Source organism: Staurois parvus, unplaced genomic scaffold, assembly GCF_062004578.1.
Source record: "Staurois parvus isolate SC_StPar_1 unplaced genomic scaffold, SC_StPar_1.0 ptg000061l, whole genome shotgun sequence".
In the NCBI taxonomy this organism is placed as follows: Eukaryota; Metazoa; Chordata; class Amphibia; order Anura; family Ranidae; genus Staurois; species Staurois parvus.
In genome coordinates, this window is record NW_028317857.1 from 2,219,252 (window position 1) to 2,234,669 (window position 15,418).

The following is a 15,418-nucleotide window of genomic DNA, read 5'->3' on the forward strand; positions in this document are numbered from 1 at the left end:
TCGCAGTCCTGCAGTAGGTTGCTGATCGCCGCCATTACTAGTATAAAAAAGATAAAAATAAAAATTCCAGTATATATATACCGCCATTTGTAGATGCTAAAGCTTTACGTACACCAATTAATATACACTTATTAGGATTTTTATCAGACATGTAGCAGAATACATATTGGCCTAAATATATGAAGAAATTATTTAATTTGTTTTCATGGATGTTTTATAGAAAAAAGTGAAATTATATTTTTTTTTTCAAGATTGTCGTTCTTTTGCTGTTTATAGCAAAAAAAGAAAAAACACAGAGGTGATCAAATACCACCGAAAGAAAGCTCTATTTGTGGGGAAAAAGCTGCATGACCACACGATGTGGTCATACGTTGCATAACCGCGCAATCATCAGATAAAGTAACGCAGCGCAGTATCGCAAAAACTGCGCTGGTCAGGAAGGGGGATAAATCCTCTGGTGGGTGGTTAGTGAAACTACACGGCATCTGAGCAGCACAAATTAAAAACACAATTTAATTCATTTGTAATATTCAAAGTAAACTCCATCCATCCATCCCTCTCTGCTTTATTTTGCTGAGAAATCACTTTGAAAACTACCCCCTAGCATTTCCAGCTGTGGCCATCTTGAGTAAGGGCAGATGATTCATGTAGCACTTACATCCTGGAATCCATCTGCCCTTAGCTCAGGCATGCTGACAGGTAAGTGTGCTTAGCTGAGAAAACCCCTCCTCCACTCTTGAAGACTCCTGGAGTATGTGACATCATTTTCCTAGGCCTGGAAACCAGCAGATAACTGAAGAAATGTAAAACAAAGGTTTAAAACAAGTAAATATCATATACTTTCCAATCTATTTACCAATGTTGGCAGCATAAGGATTAAGAATAGTCCATGTTGATTGGAAGAGTTTAATTTATGGATTGAAATCCACTTCCCCTTGTGTGGCATAATGACTAAATCTACTATAGATTGATTATTCTGATTAGAAGAGATTGATCCGAAAAATATTGATCATTTATTGAAGTGTACATGACCACCATAAGATGGCAGCTTCCTAGGCTGTGTCCTTAGAAACCTTCGATGGCGAAAATTATAATGATCCTCTCCTATGAGTTTTATATACCCTGCACTGCGATTGGTGACATTACTGCAAAGTCTAGTGTCAGTGCAGAGAAATCTGATAATAAATTGTGTCTAATAATAATAGAAAAAATAAAATCTAATAAAATAATAAAAAATACAATCTAATATTAAATCATGTCCAATAATAATTGAACAAAAAAATAAAATCTAATCAAATATTAAATGAAATAATAATAATAATTATTAAAATGTTAAAAAAACTGAATAAAATAATAATAATATTAATAAAAAATAAATAATGAAAAAAATAAAAATCATGTTGAATAATCATTATAATAATTGAAAAAATAAAATCTAATCAAATATTAAATTAATTATTAATAATAATTGAAATGTTAAAAAAACTGAATATAATATTAATAATATTAATAAAAAATAAATAATTCAAAAAATAAAAATCATGTTGAATAACCCTTATAATAATAGAAAAAAGTAAAATCTAATACAATAATAAAAAAATATATATATAAAATAATAAAACATAACAGCTAATACTAAACTATGTCTAGTAATAAAAATTATTTTTAAAAAGTCTAATAACGTATTATTATTATTAATACTAATAATAATAATAATAATAAAAAAATCTAATATTAAATCATGCCTAATATTACTAATATTAGAAAAATTTTAATCTAATGAAATAACAGTAATAAATAAAATAATTAAAAAACAACCTAATAATAAATAATGTATAATAATAATTGATAAAATGAAATCTAAAAAAAACCCAAATACATAAAATAATAAAATATTATTAATAATAATAAAAATAAATAAAATAATAAAACATAAAACTGTGTTGAATAATCATAATATAGTAATAATTATAGTAATAAAAAGTAAAATCTATTAAAATAATAAATAAAATAATATTATTATCAGTATAATGATTAATAATTATTATTAGAATTAATAATAATAATACATACATACAATTTAAATCTAATATTAAATCATGCCTAATAATACTAATAGAAAAAAGAAACTCTTATAAAATAATAATTATAAATAAAATGATACATAAACTAATAGTAAATAGAGTCTAATAATAATACAGATAATAGAAAAAAGTTAATAAAATAATAAATCATAATTTAAAAAAATTAAAATAAAATATAATATTAAATTATGAATAACAACAATAATAATAATAATATTATAATAATAATATAATAAATAAAATAATAATCCTCACAATAATAATAATAAATAAAATCATTAAAATGTAATATTAAATTATGTCTAATAATAATAGAAAACATATTAAAATGAAATAAAATAATACATAAAATAATAATAATGATGATAATAAATAAAATAACAAACAATTCTAGTATTATATCATGTGTAATAATAATAAATAAAGTGTAATGAAATGCCATTAAAGTAATGAAGCGGAATGTAGGGCGATGTGCGGTGTAGTACCCGAGTAGAGGGTATGTAGGATGACAGGTCGGGCATCCTGTCCGCAGGGTTGTATGATCGGCTCCTGTACCGGACTAGTGGTGTCCCCGGGACCGTTGTTCCTCCTCCCGGTGTCACTGTCGGTGATGTGGAATAGTAGGTGTGTATGGTGATGATGGGATATTTCTGTCTATGTGATGTGTGGTGCGGAGTTGCCGATTGCTGGGACTTGTAGTCCTCCCCCCAGGACCGTTATTCCCCTCCATGCTCTCACATGCCCACCTGAGCCCGCCCCCCCCCTCCTTCCTGTTGTCGGGGCCCCCAGTTGGTGCAGGCATAGCCCCTCCCTCGGGCACCCCTGGGTACACCCCTGGGGTGGTGGGGGGGGGGAGGTGTAGGTGTTGGTAGGCGAGGAGTGTCGTAAACCAGGTGCGGGGTGAGGAGGGGGGGTGGGGGGTGAGGAGGAGGAGGAGGGGGTGTAGAGGAGGGGCGGGGAGGGAGGTGACTCCAGCATTTAGACACAGAGCGGAGAGGATCATGGCGGATGGCCCCAGGTGTAAGCGCAGAAAGCAGGCGAACCCCCGGCGGAATAACGGTGAGTGCGGCCGGAGGGTCCGGGGAGGGCGGCGGGAGGGGGGCCGGGATGAGGACACTGTACACCGGGCACACACACCGTCCCCGGGCCGGACCGATCATTACCTGCCGCCTCCTCCCCGGACCGTTATCTGATCACATGATGATGTACGGAGGACCCCGGCTCCCCTCCCCCGCCCTCTACTCCCCCCCCCCAGAAACTTCTACCCCCCCACACACCTCTCACCCCCACCCCCCCCACCTTCCCGGACCGACCCCTCCCCCCCGGGGCAGGTAGTGCAGAACTAACGGATCTCCGACACCTTCTTCTCCTCTGCCCCGGGGACCAACTTGGGCTGTGCGGGGGGCCCGAGGGGGGGGGGGACCCTTCCTATATATATAGATATGTGCCCCTCGGACATATATATATATATATTCCCCCCCCCCCCCCCCCGACACACACACAGACTGTGCTGCAGTACACGGTGTACGCCGCATCTGCATAGGTGTCAGCTACGGGCGAGGCTGGCCTGAGATCAGTGCAGGTACACCCCCCCCCCCCCCACCTCCATCATCCTTCATCATCATCATCCCCCCCTCAAGGCTGACCTGGGACCCCCCCCCCCCAGCATCATTCTTCCCCCACCAGCTGCTGCAGAACCTCTTATAGACAGGGAGTGATCCCTACTATGGAGGAGTACAGCTGTCACCCATGGCAACCCTCTACATGCAGGACGACTGGTTGCTCTTGGCAACGGCTCCACCCTCCCTCCACTTCCCATCAGCCCCCTGGGGGCCCCTGACAGCCATGGAAGAGGTTCTGCAGCAGCTGCTGAGGGGCTTTGTGATTGTTCTCTACTCTTGACAGCTGTGGGTGAGTGATGAGGGACCCCCGGGGGGAGGGAGGGGGCACCGCTGTGGTAGTAGGAGCAAAAGTAGTACTAGGAAGAGTATTCATGGGAGGAGGAGGAGTATCAGTTGTAGTGGTCATATAAGGAGGAGGAGGAACGGGTATTAGCAGTACTGGAAGGAGGATGAGTACTATTAGCAGTAGTTGTATTAGGAGGTGTACTAGTAGTATTAGAAGGGGGAGGACTGGTAGTAGTATTAGGAGTATTGGGAGTAATAGTTTTAGAAAGACATAGGAGTAGTAGTAATAGGAGCATGAGAAGTATTAGTAGGAATAGGAGCAATAGTATTAGTATTAGTAGGAGGAATGGTAGTATTAGACAAAGGAGGAATATTAAAAAGAGGTGTAGAAGTAGTATAAGGAGGAGTATTAGTAGGAATAGGAGGAGCAGTACTAGTAGTAGTATTAGGAGGAGCAGTAGAAGTATTAAGAAGAGCAGTACCAGTAATAGTATTAGGAGGAGCAGTAGAAGTATTAGGCGGAGCAGTATTAGCAGTAGTATTAGGGGGAGCAATACCAGTAGTAGTATTAGGAGGAACAGTATTAGTAGTAGTATTAGGAGGAGCAGTATTAGTAGTAGTATTAGTAGGAGCAGTGCTAGTAGTAGTATTAGGAGGAGCAGTATTAGGAGAAGCAGTACCAGTAGTAGTATTAGGAGGAGCAGTATTAGTAGTAGTATTAGGAGGAGCAGTAGTTGTATTAGAAGGAGCAGTACCAGTAGTAGTATTAGGAGGAGCAGTATTAGTAGTAGTATTAGGAGGAGCAGTAGTTGTATTAGAAGGAGCTGTGTACCAGTAGTAGTATTAGGAGGAGCAGTACCAGTAGTAGTATTAGGAGGAGCAGTATTAGTAGTAGTATTAGGAGGAGCAGTAGTTGTATTAGAAGGAGCTGTACTAGTAGTAGTATTAGGAGGAGCAGTACCAGTAGTATTAGGAGGAGCAGTACCAGTAGTAGTATTAGGAGGAGCAGTATTATTAGTAGTATTAGGAGGAGCAGTACTAATAGTAGTATTTGGAGGAGCAGTGGTAGTATTAGTAGGAGCAGTAGTGGTATTAGGAGGAGCAGTAGTAGTATTAGGAGGAGCAGTACCAGTAGTAGCATTAGGAGGAGCAGTACTAGTAGTAGTATTAGGAAGAGCAGTACTAGTAGTAGCATTAGGAGGAGCAGTACCAGTAGTAGTATTAGTAGGAGCAGTACTAGTAGTAGTATTAGGAGGAGCAGTACTAGTAGTAGCATTAGTAGGAGCAGTACCAGTAGTAGTATTAGTAGGGGCATTATTAGTAGTAGGGGCAGTATTAGTAGGAGAAGTACTAGTAGGGGCAGTACTAGTAGGGGTAGTATTAGTAGGAGCAGTATTAGTATTAGTTGGAGCAGTACCAGTAGTAGTACTAGTAGGAGTAATAGTACCAGTAGGAGTTGTATTAATAGGAACAGTACTAGTAGGGGTAGTATTAGTAGGAGCAGTAGTAGTATTAGTAGGAGCAGTATCAGTAGTAGTACTAATAGGGGCAGTATTAGTACCAGTAGTACTAGTAGGGTTAGTATTAGTAGTAGTATTAGTAGGAGCAGTAGTAGTATTAGTAGGAGCAGTACCAGTAGTAGGAGTAGTATTAGTAGTACTACTAGTAGAGATAGTATTAGTAGTAGTACTAGTAGGGGCAGTATTAATAGTAGGAGCAGTACCAGTAGTAGTACTAGTAGAAGTAGTAGTACTAGTAGGCGTAGTATTAGTAGTAGTACTAGTAGGGGTAGTATTAGTAGTAGTACTAGTAGGAGTAGTATTAGTAGTAGTACTAGTAGGGCTAGTATTAGTAGTAGTAGTACTAGTAGGGGTAGTAGTAGTACTAGTAGGGGTAGTATTAGTAGTAGTACTAGTAGGGGTAGTAGTACTAGTAGGGGTAGTATTAGTAGTAGTAGGGGTAGTAGTAGTACTAGTAGGGGTAGTAGTAGTACTAGTAGGGGTAGTATTAGTAGTAGTAGTACTAGTAGGGGTAGTATTAGTAGTAGTAGTACTAGTAGGGGTAGTATTAGTAGTAGTAGTACTAGTAGGGGTAGTAGTAGTACTAGTAGGGGTAGTATTAGTAGTAGTAGTACTAGTAGGGGTAGTAGTAGTACTAGTAGGGGTAGTATTAGTAGTAGTAGTACTAGTAGGGGTAGTAGTAGTAGTAGTACTAGTAGGGGTAGTATTAGTAGTAATAATAGTAGGGGTAGTAGTAGTAGTACTAATAGCTCCAGGCCAGAGGACACTTGATTTCAGTTTTTTTCTGATGGTTGAGTGACATGAGATGATGGTATACCTCCTTCCCTTTCCCCTCCCCCTCCATTGGCTTCACCCCTGGGTGCTCCCTCCCTCGTCAGCCATGGGGTGCAGTTATCAGAGGTCCCCCCCTCGGGGGGAGGACAGTCGTTGTCCTGGCAGAGTGTACACAGCGTCCTCCTCCCTGTGTGGAGGGCCTTGTGGCGTCCTCCAGGTAGAGGTGCCTATGGCTGCCATGTGGGTGGGGGCTCCTGGAGATCTGGGTGCGGTGGAGGCCGGGGAGTAAAGTTTTCTTTCTCCTTGGGTCCTGGCTCTCCCCCCTCCTCCAGTACCTGCCCGTCTGCAGAGGGGTGGTGTCCTCCCGTAGCAAGGGGGCCCCTATTTTTTCTCCGTCCAACAACGGCTCAGCCTATATAAGGGAAACATTTACATTTCACACTCAGAGAGCCAGACGGCCTCCCCCCCCCCCTTCCTTCCCCCAGTCCCTGAGTTTCATCCCAGCACTGACAGTGATCAGGGGCACAGCCTGTAATGAGGACGGGGGGAGGAAGTCCTTGTTGCGGTCCTGGTCCTCCTGTTGGGTGCTCCTCATAGTTCAGTATTGGGATTTCCTGCCTTGTGAGGAGTATGGAAGGGAAGGGATTGTTACAGATGACCTAAGCTTGCTGCATGACAGCCCCCCCCCCCCATCCCCATCCCCCCCTCCTTGTACTTTTCACATTGCTGGGGCAGCCTGTACACATCAGCCTGGCGGTTTAACCCTTGCCTGGCCCCCCCGCACCTAGATCTGGGTTGCATGGGTTAAGGAGCTGGCGGCAAGGTAAGATCGTGGAGATTAGCTGGTTTGGTTTCCTCTTGCCAAGGCTGGGAGGGAAAAAAAAAGAAAAGAAGGGGGGCACCTCTCAGGCTGCTGACGACATGCGTGTGACATGTGGCCAGCAGGAGCCACCCAGCACTGTCAACATGTTTACCTGGGAGGATGCTGACGCCGTGCGGACCGTCGGGCCTGACGGTATGACGGCTTTGCAGCCAGGCAACTTGTGCAGGTAGAGGGATGTGTAAAAAGAGATGGTGTGCGCTCCATTCCTGCATCGCCTGCCCACCCCCCTCCTGTCTGCTGCCTCCTTCTCCAGGGAAGCATTGATTTACCTCTCACAAGGTTTTTTTTTTCCCCCCTACCTTCTGTTTTAATGCAATTTTTATAAGATGTGGAGCCACCGCTGACAGGTTGCGTCGAGCAGCCGCCCACCCACAAAACAAAAGGTGCCCCCCAGGCCGGAGGGGGGGGGGGAGAATGGCCAATCTCATCTCAGGTACTGCGTTCCTCTTTTATTTCGCACACGGCTTGCCCGTCTTTCCATCTGACATCATTTTGACACCGATGATCACACGCCCTGCTTCACACATAGGCGCTCTTTATGATTCCCATCCATTTTTAACCCTTGGTGGTGCAGTGATGGGGAGCACAGGTAGAGAAGTTGCACGGTGGGTGGGAAATGTATTCTGCATGGCCAACGTAAGATGCCATATCATCATCCTCATCAATAGCTGTATGACGGGAAATGGGAGATGCAGGATCTGTGTTTAAATTGAAAAAAAAAAGTTACTGTTTAAATAGGGTTTGTTTTTATATTTATATATATATGTATATATATATATATATATATATATATAGATATATACATATATATATATCTATATATATATATATAAAATTATATTTATATATAAATATATATATATAGATATAGATATATATATATAGATATATATATTTTATATACAGTATTTGTATTTATATCATATATATATATATATATATATATATATATATTTATTTATTTTTTATATTTATTTTTATATATATATATATATATATATATATATTATATACAGTATTTATATTTAGAATTATATTATTTATGTGTACAGTATTGTTTATTTATAAACATATATTTATTTATATATATATATATATATATATATATATATATATATATATATATATGTATATATATATATATATATATATTTTTTTTTTTTTTTTTTTCCTTTGTCCTTATATTTACATGATTGAAGGAATAAACATATTTTTTGCTGATCCATCTAAATCTGTGCTTATGTTAACCATTGAAGTTTCAGGAAAAATTCTTTTTTTTTTTTTTTTTTCAAACCTGATTGGGTGCGCCGAGCAAACTCTGCTTTGATTGGTCAACAGAAAAAAAAACCCTTCTTTAGTAAATGGGCCCTCATTGACTTCAGCTTGGCGTAAATGTTATTTGTGGCATTAGGCAGCAAGGTGCATTGCAGGGGGAGGGGATTAGGAAGACGAGTAGTTGAACTTGACAGCCTGTAAACTAATTGAGAGCCGCGGCCAGCCAGAGCTCCAAACTGTCTGCATGCGAGCTGCGGGGCGATGCCATTGTTTATGCGTTTTGTAAAGCTGCATTAGAGAGGTTTTATTACTGGTGAGGGTGTTCCTTCCTTCTCCATCTGCATTTGTAGAAAGAGAATCGGGATGAGGATTTAAGCCCTGGTGTGGCATACGGTAGAGTTGTGCTCGGCGGTGAAGCGCAGAATTATCTGTCTGCACAGTCCAGGAACAGGCAGGACAAATGCTATTAAAGGTCTGTACAGATACAGTGGGGGAGGAGTCTGCGGGTAAGAATGACTTGCTATTTTCTCCTTTCTAAAATGTCATTCGGTGGATGAGGTGATGCTGACCTCCAGATAGAAGCCTGTCAACTGCCCACAAGTGGCCTTGTATGTAGGCAGGAAATAAAAAATGTGTACTAAAAAATATATAACACACATAAAGGTGTAAAAAAAAAAAGTATATCGAAATTAGATGTTAAACAAAAAAATGTATATATAAATACATCGGGAAATGTACGAAAACTGGAGAGTGCAAAATCTAGTGAAGGTGTGCATGGTAGCCAATCGGCTTCTAACTTTAAATTGTTCCATTAAGCTTTGACAATAAAATCTGGAAGCTGATTGGTTTCTATGCCGAGCTGGACCAGATTTTACACTTTCCAGTTTTAGTAAATAACCCCCATTTTGTGTGTGTGTGTGTGTGTATATATATATATATATATATATATATATAATGCGTGTGTGTTAATGTTAAATAAGTATGTAGGAAATAGATGTTTAAGTAAAAAAATATATTGCGTCATTCATACGCCATTAAGTGGAAGAGGTGATGGTGACCTCCAGCTAGAAGCTGGAAACTGCTCTAAAGTGGGCTTGTATAAAGGTAGAAAAGGCAGGAGATAAACAGGTGTTAACAAAAAGTGGAAACAGGAGATATATATATAATAATAATAATCTGCTGCAGAATAATAATAATCTGCTGCAGAAGCCACATATATAGGGGTATATATGTGTGTATATATACACACATATACACTGTATATATAATATATATTTATATATATATTTTTTTAAATTTATTCAGTTATTTATTTTTTCATCACATTCCAAAATTTCTTGTTCAAAAAGTTCAAAAGTTACTTGTTCAACAGATTTGTAAAAAGTAACTTTTGAGCAAGACATTTTTGGGAGTGCGGTGACTCATTAAAGTGGTATAGCAGTAGCAGATTGCAGCCTGCCTGTTCTCAGGACCCAATACACAGGACCTGCAGTCAACCTTTTTTGATAGGTATACATAATATATACATGGGTAGCACATTGGCTAAATGATTGCACTTCCACCTGGCAGCACTCGGGTTGTTGGTTCAAATCTCAATCACGGCACCACCTGCCTGGAGTTTGCATGTTCTCCCTGTGCCTGCGTGGGTTTCCTCCGGGTACTCTGGTTTCCTCCAACACTCCAAAGACATGCTGGTAGGTTAATAAGCTCCTGTGTAAATTGTCCCTAGTATGTGTATGTATGAATGTGAGTTAGGGACCTTAGATTGTTTGCTCCTTGAGGGTTAGGGACTGATGTGAATATACAATATATATGTAAAGCGCTGCGTAAATTGATGGCGTTATATAAGTACCTGAAATAATAATATATGTATATATATATATGTGTGTGTGTGTGTGAAATAAACAAGTGTTACGCCCCCTGTAACACTGATACTCTTAGCGCTTCATAAATCCTGTATAATAATAATAATCTGCTGCAGAAGCCAAGCCGTGCATTTCATAAAATGCACCAACACCGCCCGATCTAATGGAAGTCTATGGGTACAGTTCGCTGTTCTAGATCATTGTGAAAGGGACTTAACATATATAGGAAATAGATGTTAAAAAAAATTAAGTGGAATAAAACTTTATGATACAAATTTTTGTGAACACAGGGACAGGAAGGAGGTCCACTTCCCATTCATGGAGAACAGCAGGGTGCAGGATCAGCAGGAGGAGAAAAAAATATTAAAAACCTACTTGTAGGAATATAGTATTATCAGAATGGATATAAAATGGAAAACTTTGTGGTATGACCCGGTTTTTCTTTCCTATTCCTATTTCTGGAGGAAACATTTGGAAACTAGGTATGGATAGTGTCATGTGACCCACTTTGTAAGGGTAGTGGGAAGGAATTGAATGTCAAAAGAGGTTAATTTAATTAAAAAGAAAAAAAAAATGTGAGAATCGCCTGTGGTAGGAAAGTTTTATTTTACTAAATGGAAGTCTATGTAATATATAAGGCAGGGCTTAAAAGTTCGAGTCTAGACCTACTAGCCAGGCACAAACCTTACTCTCCAACAAATGCCCCACCCAACCTTCCCCAGGTCCGCCTCCAGCCCCACCCCTGTCCCGTCCCCCACCCCCAGCCATGCCCCCAACCACGCCCCCTTAACCTCCTTGGCGGTGTTCCCGAGTGTAGCTCGGGGTAGAATTTCTATACCAAGAACGGTAACCCGAGCTACACTCGGGCTTACTATGCAGCGTTCTCTGGGGGTCCCTGCAGCACTTACCTTGTCCTTCGCTCCCACGATGGGTCCCCTGCAGTGTCCCCGTCCATCTCCTCCGGCGGATGCCGGCATCTGACTTCCGTGTTCCGGTCCCCGTGACGTCGGAACATTCGGGCGGCGGAACCGGCGGGAAATTTGAAATTTTTAAAAAATGACATTTTTGCTGTCATTGCTTTTTCACTGCATTTCACATACATTTTGTCCCTACTGCTTTGTCCTGTGCCCTGCCTGCATTTTGACTGTTCTTTCTGCCTGGAAACTGAGAAAAGTCCATGGCGGCCAAAAAGCGTCCCTTTACATCAAAAGCGGTTTTAGAACAGCGATAGTAAATCAGAACCACTTGCAGAATTGAGTGATAATGATTTGTGGGGAAATTCGTCATCAGACACTGAAAACGATTTTGCGACTTTGCTAAGCGATGTGCGAATTTGCCTCTGTATTTCAAATTTCAGTGTTTTTGGTTTGATTATATTATTGAATTAAATTTATTATTATTATATTATTATTTTTTATGATTATTTTTATATTATTACTCCATTATAGTGATATGACCTGTATACAGTAATGTATATCCCCCCTCCCCTGTACCCCATTATAGTGATATGACATGTATACAGTAATGTATATCCCAGCTCCCCTGTACTCCATTATAGTGATATGACATGTATACAGTAATGTATATCCCAGCTCCCCTGTACTCCATTATAGTGATATGACATGTATACAGTAATGTATATCCCCCTCCCCTGTACTCCATTATAGTGATAGGACATGTATACAGTAATGTATATCCCAGCTCCCCTGTACTCCATTATAGTGATAGGACATGTATACAGTAATGTATATCCCCCCTCCCCTGTACTCCATTATAGTGATATGACATGTATACAGTAATGTATATCCCAGCTCCCCTGTACTCCATTATAGTGATATGACATGTATACAGTAATGTATATCCCAGCTCCCCTGTACTCCATTATAGTGATATGACATGTATACAGTAATGTATATCCCCCTCCCCTGTACTCCATTATAGTGATAGGACATGTATACAGTAATGTATATCCCCCTCCCCTGTACTCCATTATAGTGATAGGACATGTATACAGTAATGTATATCCCCCCTCCCCTGTACTCCATTATAGTGATAGGACATGTATACAGTAATGTATATCCCAGCTCCCCTGTACTCCATTATAGTGATGTGACATGTATACAGTAATGTATATCCCCCTCCCCTGTACTCCATTATAGTGATATGACATGTATACAGTAATGTATATCCCCCTCCCCTGTACTCCATTATAGTGATATGACATGTATACAGTAATGTATATCCCCCCTCCCCTGTACTCCATTATAGTGATATGACATGTATACAGTATGTATATCCCCCTCCCCTGTACTCCATTATAGTGATATGACATGTATACAGTAATGTATATCCCCCCTCCCCTGTACTCCATTATAGTGATAGGACATGTATACAGTAATGTATATCCCAGCTCCCCTGTACTCCATTATAGTGATATGACATGTATACAGTAATGTATAGCCCCCCTCCCCTGTACTCCATTATAGTGATAGGACATGTATACAGTAATGTATATCCCCCCTCCCCTGTACTCCATTATAGTGATAGGACATGTATACAGTAATGTATATCCCAGCTCCCCTGTACTCCATTATAGTGATGTGACATGTATACAGTAATGTATATCCCCCTCCCCTGTACTCCATTATAGTGATGTGACATGTATACAGTAATGTATATCCCCCCTCCCCTGTACTCCATTATAGTGATGTGACATGTATACAGTAATGTATATCCCCCCTCCCCTGTACTCCATTATAGTGATATGACATGTATACAGTATGTATATCCCCCTCCCCTGTACTCCATTATAGTGATATGACATGTATACAGTAATGTATATTCCCCCTCCCCTGTACTCCATTATAGTGATAGGACATGTATACAGTAATGTATATCCCAGCTCCCCTGTACTCCATTATAGTGATATGACATGTATACAGTATGTATATCCCCCCTCCCCTGTACTCCATTATAGTGATATGACATGTATACAGTAATGTATATCCCCCCTCCCCTGTACTCCATTATAGTGATAGGACATGTATACAGTAATGTATATCCCAGCTCCCCTGTACTCCATTATAGTGATATGACATGTATACAGTAATGTATATCCCCCTCCCCTGTACTCCATTATAGTGATATGACATGTATACAGTAATGTATATCCCAGCTCCCCTGTACTCCATTATAGTGATATGACATGTATACAGTAATGTATATCCCCCCTCCCCTGTACTCCATTATAGTGATATGACATGTATACAGTAATGTATATCCCCCCTCCCCTGTACTCCATTATAGTGATATGACATGTATACAGTATATATATCCCCCTCCCCTGTACTCCATTATAGTGATATGACACGTATACAGTAATGTATATCCCCCCACCCCTGTACCCCATTATAGTGATATGACATGTATACAGTAATGTATATCCCCCCTCTCCTGTACTCCATTATAGTGATATGACATGTATACAGTACTTACTCCTTGAGTCCCCCGCGGCGGTGGAGAGGGTGTCTCCTCTCAGCGTAGGAGAGCGGACCTCTCCTGCACCTTTCCCCTCAGCGGCGGTGCTGAAGAAGCCGGAAACCGGAAGTGGGAAACCGGAACTCGGCTTCACAATGAGGCTTGGAGCGCAGACGCTCCATCATCTGTGCTCGCCGTTAAAGAATTTCTACTCGCATTTGCGAGCGGGCGAGCGAGAGTCTTTTACAAGCCCTGATTATAAGGTATAGTTATAAGGTACTTAAATAACATTTTTAAAGTGTGTGTTTACATTTGTTTAGTATAAAGCTAAGGTGGCATGTATTTTTAAGAAACAACGTAATGTGAAGAATTCAATCAGGGCAATTTCACACTATTGCAGTGCAGTTTTCGTGTAGCGTAGTCTATCTGCATCTTTGGAGCAGGTTAGTTGCACTTTCCCATTGAGTTATATTGTACCTTGGGTGTTTAGTGCGCTTTCTAAAAGTGCACCAAAACGTCTGCATCCTGCAAGAGTTGGGGTTAAAATAAAAACTTATTTTCTTATTCTTACATGCTTTAATTCCCCAAATACTGGGACAAGACTTTGCTTTGTAACTAGCAATTTATAAAGAGAAGTCATCCATTGGCAAAGACTAGACGCTCATCAGATCAGGGGTCTCCAAACTTTTTAAACAAAGGGACAGTTTACTTCAGTATTTAGGGGTGGCGGACTGTGGCCAGTGTGAGTAGAAAATGTCTCGACATCAGTTAGAGTAAACACCCATCGTTGGTTTTAGCAGGAGGAATAGTGCCCCATGGTTGGTATCAATGGGAGGAATAGTCCCTCATCGACGATGTCAGTGGGAGGAATGGTTCCCCATCATTGGTCTTAGCAGGAGGAGTAGTGCCCTATTGTTGTTATCAATGGGAGGAATAGTGCCTCATCGACGATGTCAGTGGGAGGAGTAGTGCCCAATCATTGGTCTTAGGAAGAATAGTGCCCCATGGTTGTTATCAATGGGAGGAATAGTGCCTCATCGACGATGTCAGTGGGAGGAGTAGTGCCCCATCATTGGTCTTAGCAGGAGGAATAGTGCCCCATTAATGGTGTCATTGGGAGGAATAGTGCCCCATCATTGGTCTTAGGAGGAATAGTGCCCCATGGTTGTTATCAATGGGAGGAATAGTGCCTCATCGACTATGTCAGTGGGAGGAATAGTGCCCCATCATTGGTCTTAGCAGGAGGAATAGTGCCCCATTAATGGTGTCAGTGGGAGGAATAGTGCCCCATTAATGGTGTCAGTGGGAGGAATAGTGCCTTATCACTGGTGTCGGAGGAGTAGTTTCCCAAGGGCTGGAGAGAGTCAAGCAAAGGGCTGCATGTGGCCCCCGTGCCATAGTTTGGAGACCACTGCATTAGATCATTCGATTGAACCTAAGGATAGTGTTGAGGATGCCTGCAATTTTCGCTCATCCCGATCAACTATGGAAAACAGTGAAACTCAGGCAATGGGGTTGTTATGGTCATGTTGTTAGAATACCTCCAAAGTAAACATGGCTGCAAGAAAAATACTTTTTTTGGAGGTTTTATAATATGACAGCTGAGTGCCAATTGAAACAAAACAAATGTCGT

The 15,418-nt window shown here is 40.6% G+C and overlaps 1 protein-coding gene across 2 annotated transcripts in view; it reads left to right on the forward strand.

Moving 5' to 3' along the window:
• Window positions 1-3,045: 3,045 nt before the first annotated feature.
• The window catches only part of ZEB1 (zinc finger E-box binding homeobox 1), a 209,963-nt gene continuing 197,590 nt past the window's right edge, over window positions 3,046-15,418 (forward strand). The window contains exon 1 of one of the 2 annotated variants that reach the window (XM_089668680.1): window positions 3,046-3,143. In XM_089668680.1, coding sequence (XP_089524806.1) covers window positions 3,086-3,143 — 58 coding nt within the window. In that variant the 5' untranslated portion in view covers window positions 3,046-3,085. Of the gene's footprint in view, window positions 3,144-7,577; window positions 7,602-15,418 lie in introns of those variants that run through there. The other variant, XM_089668681.1, reaches the window with a different exon arrangement.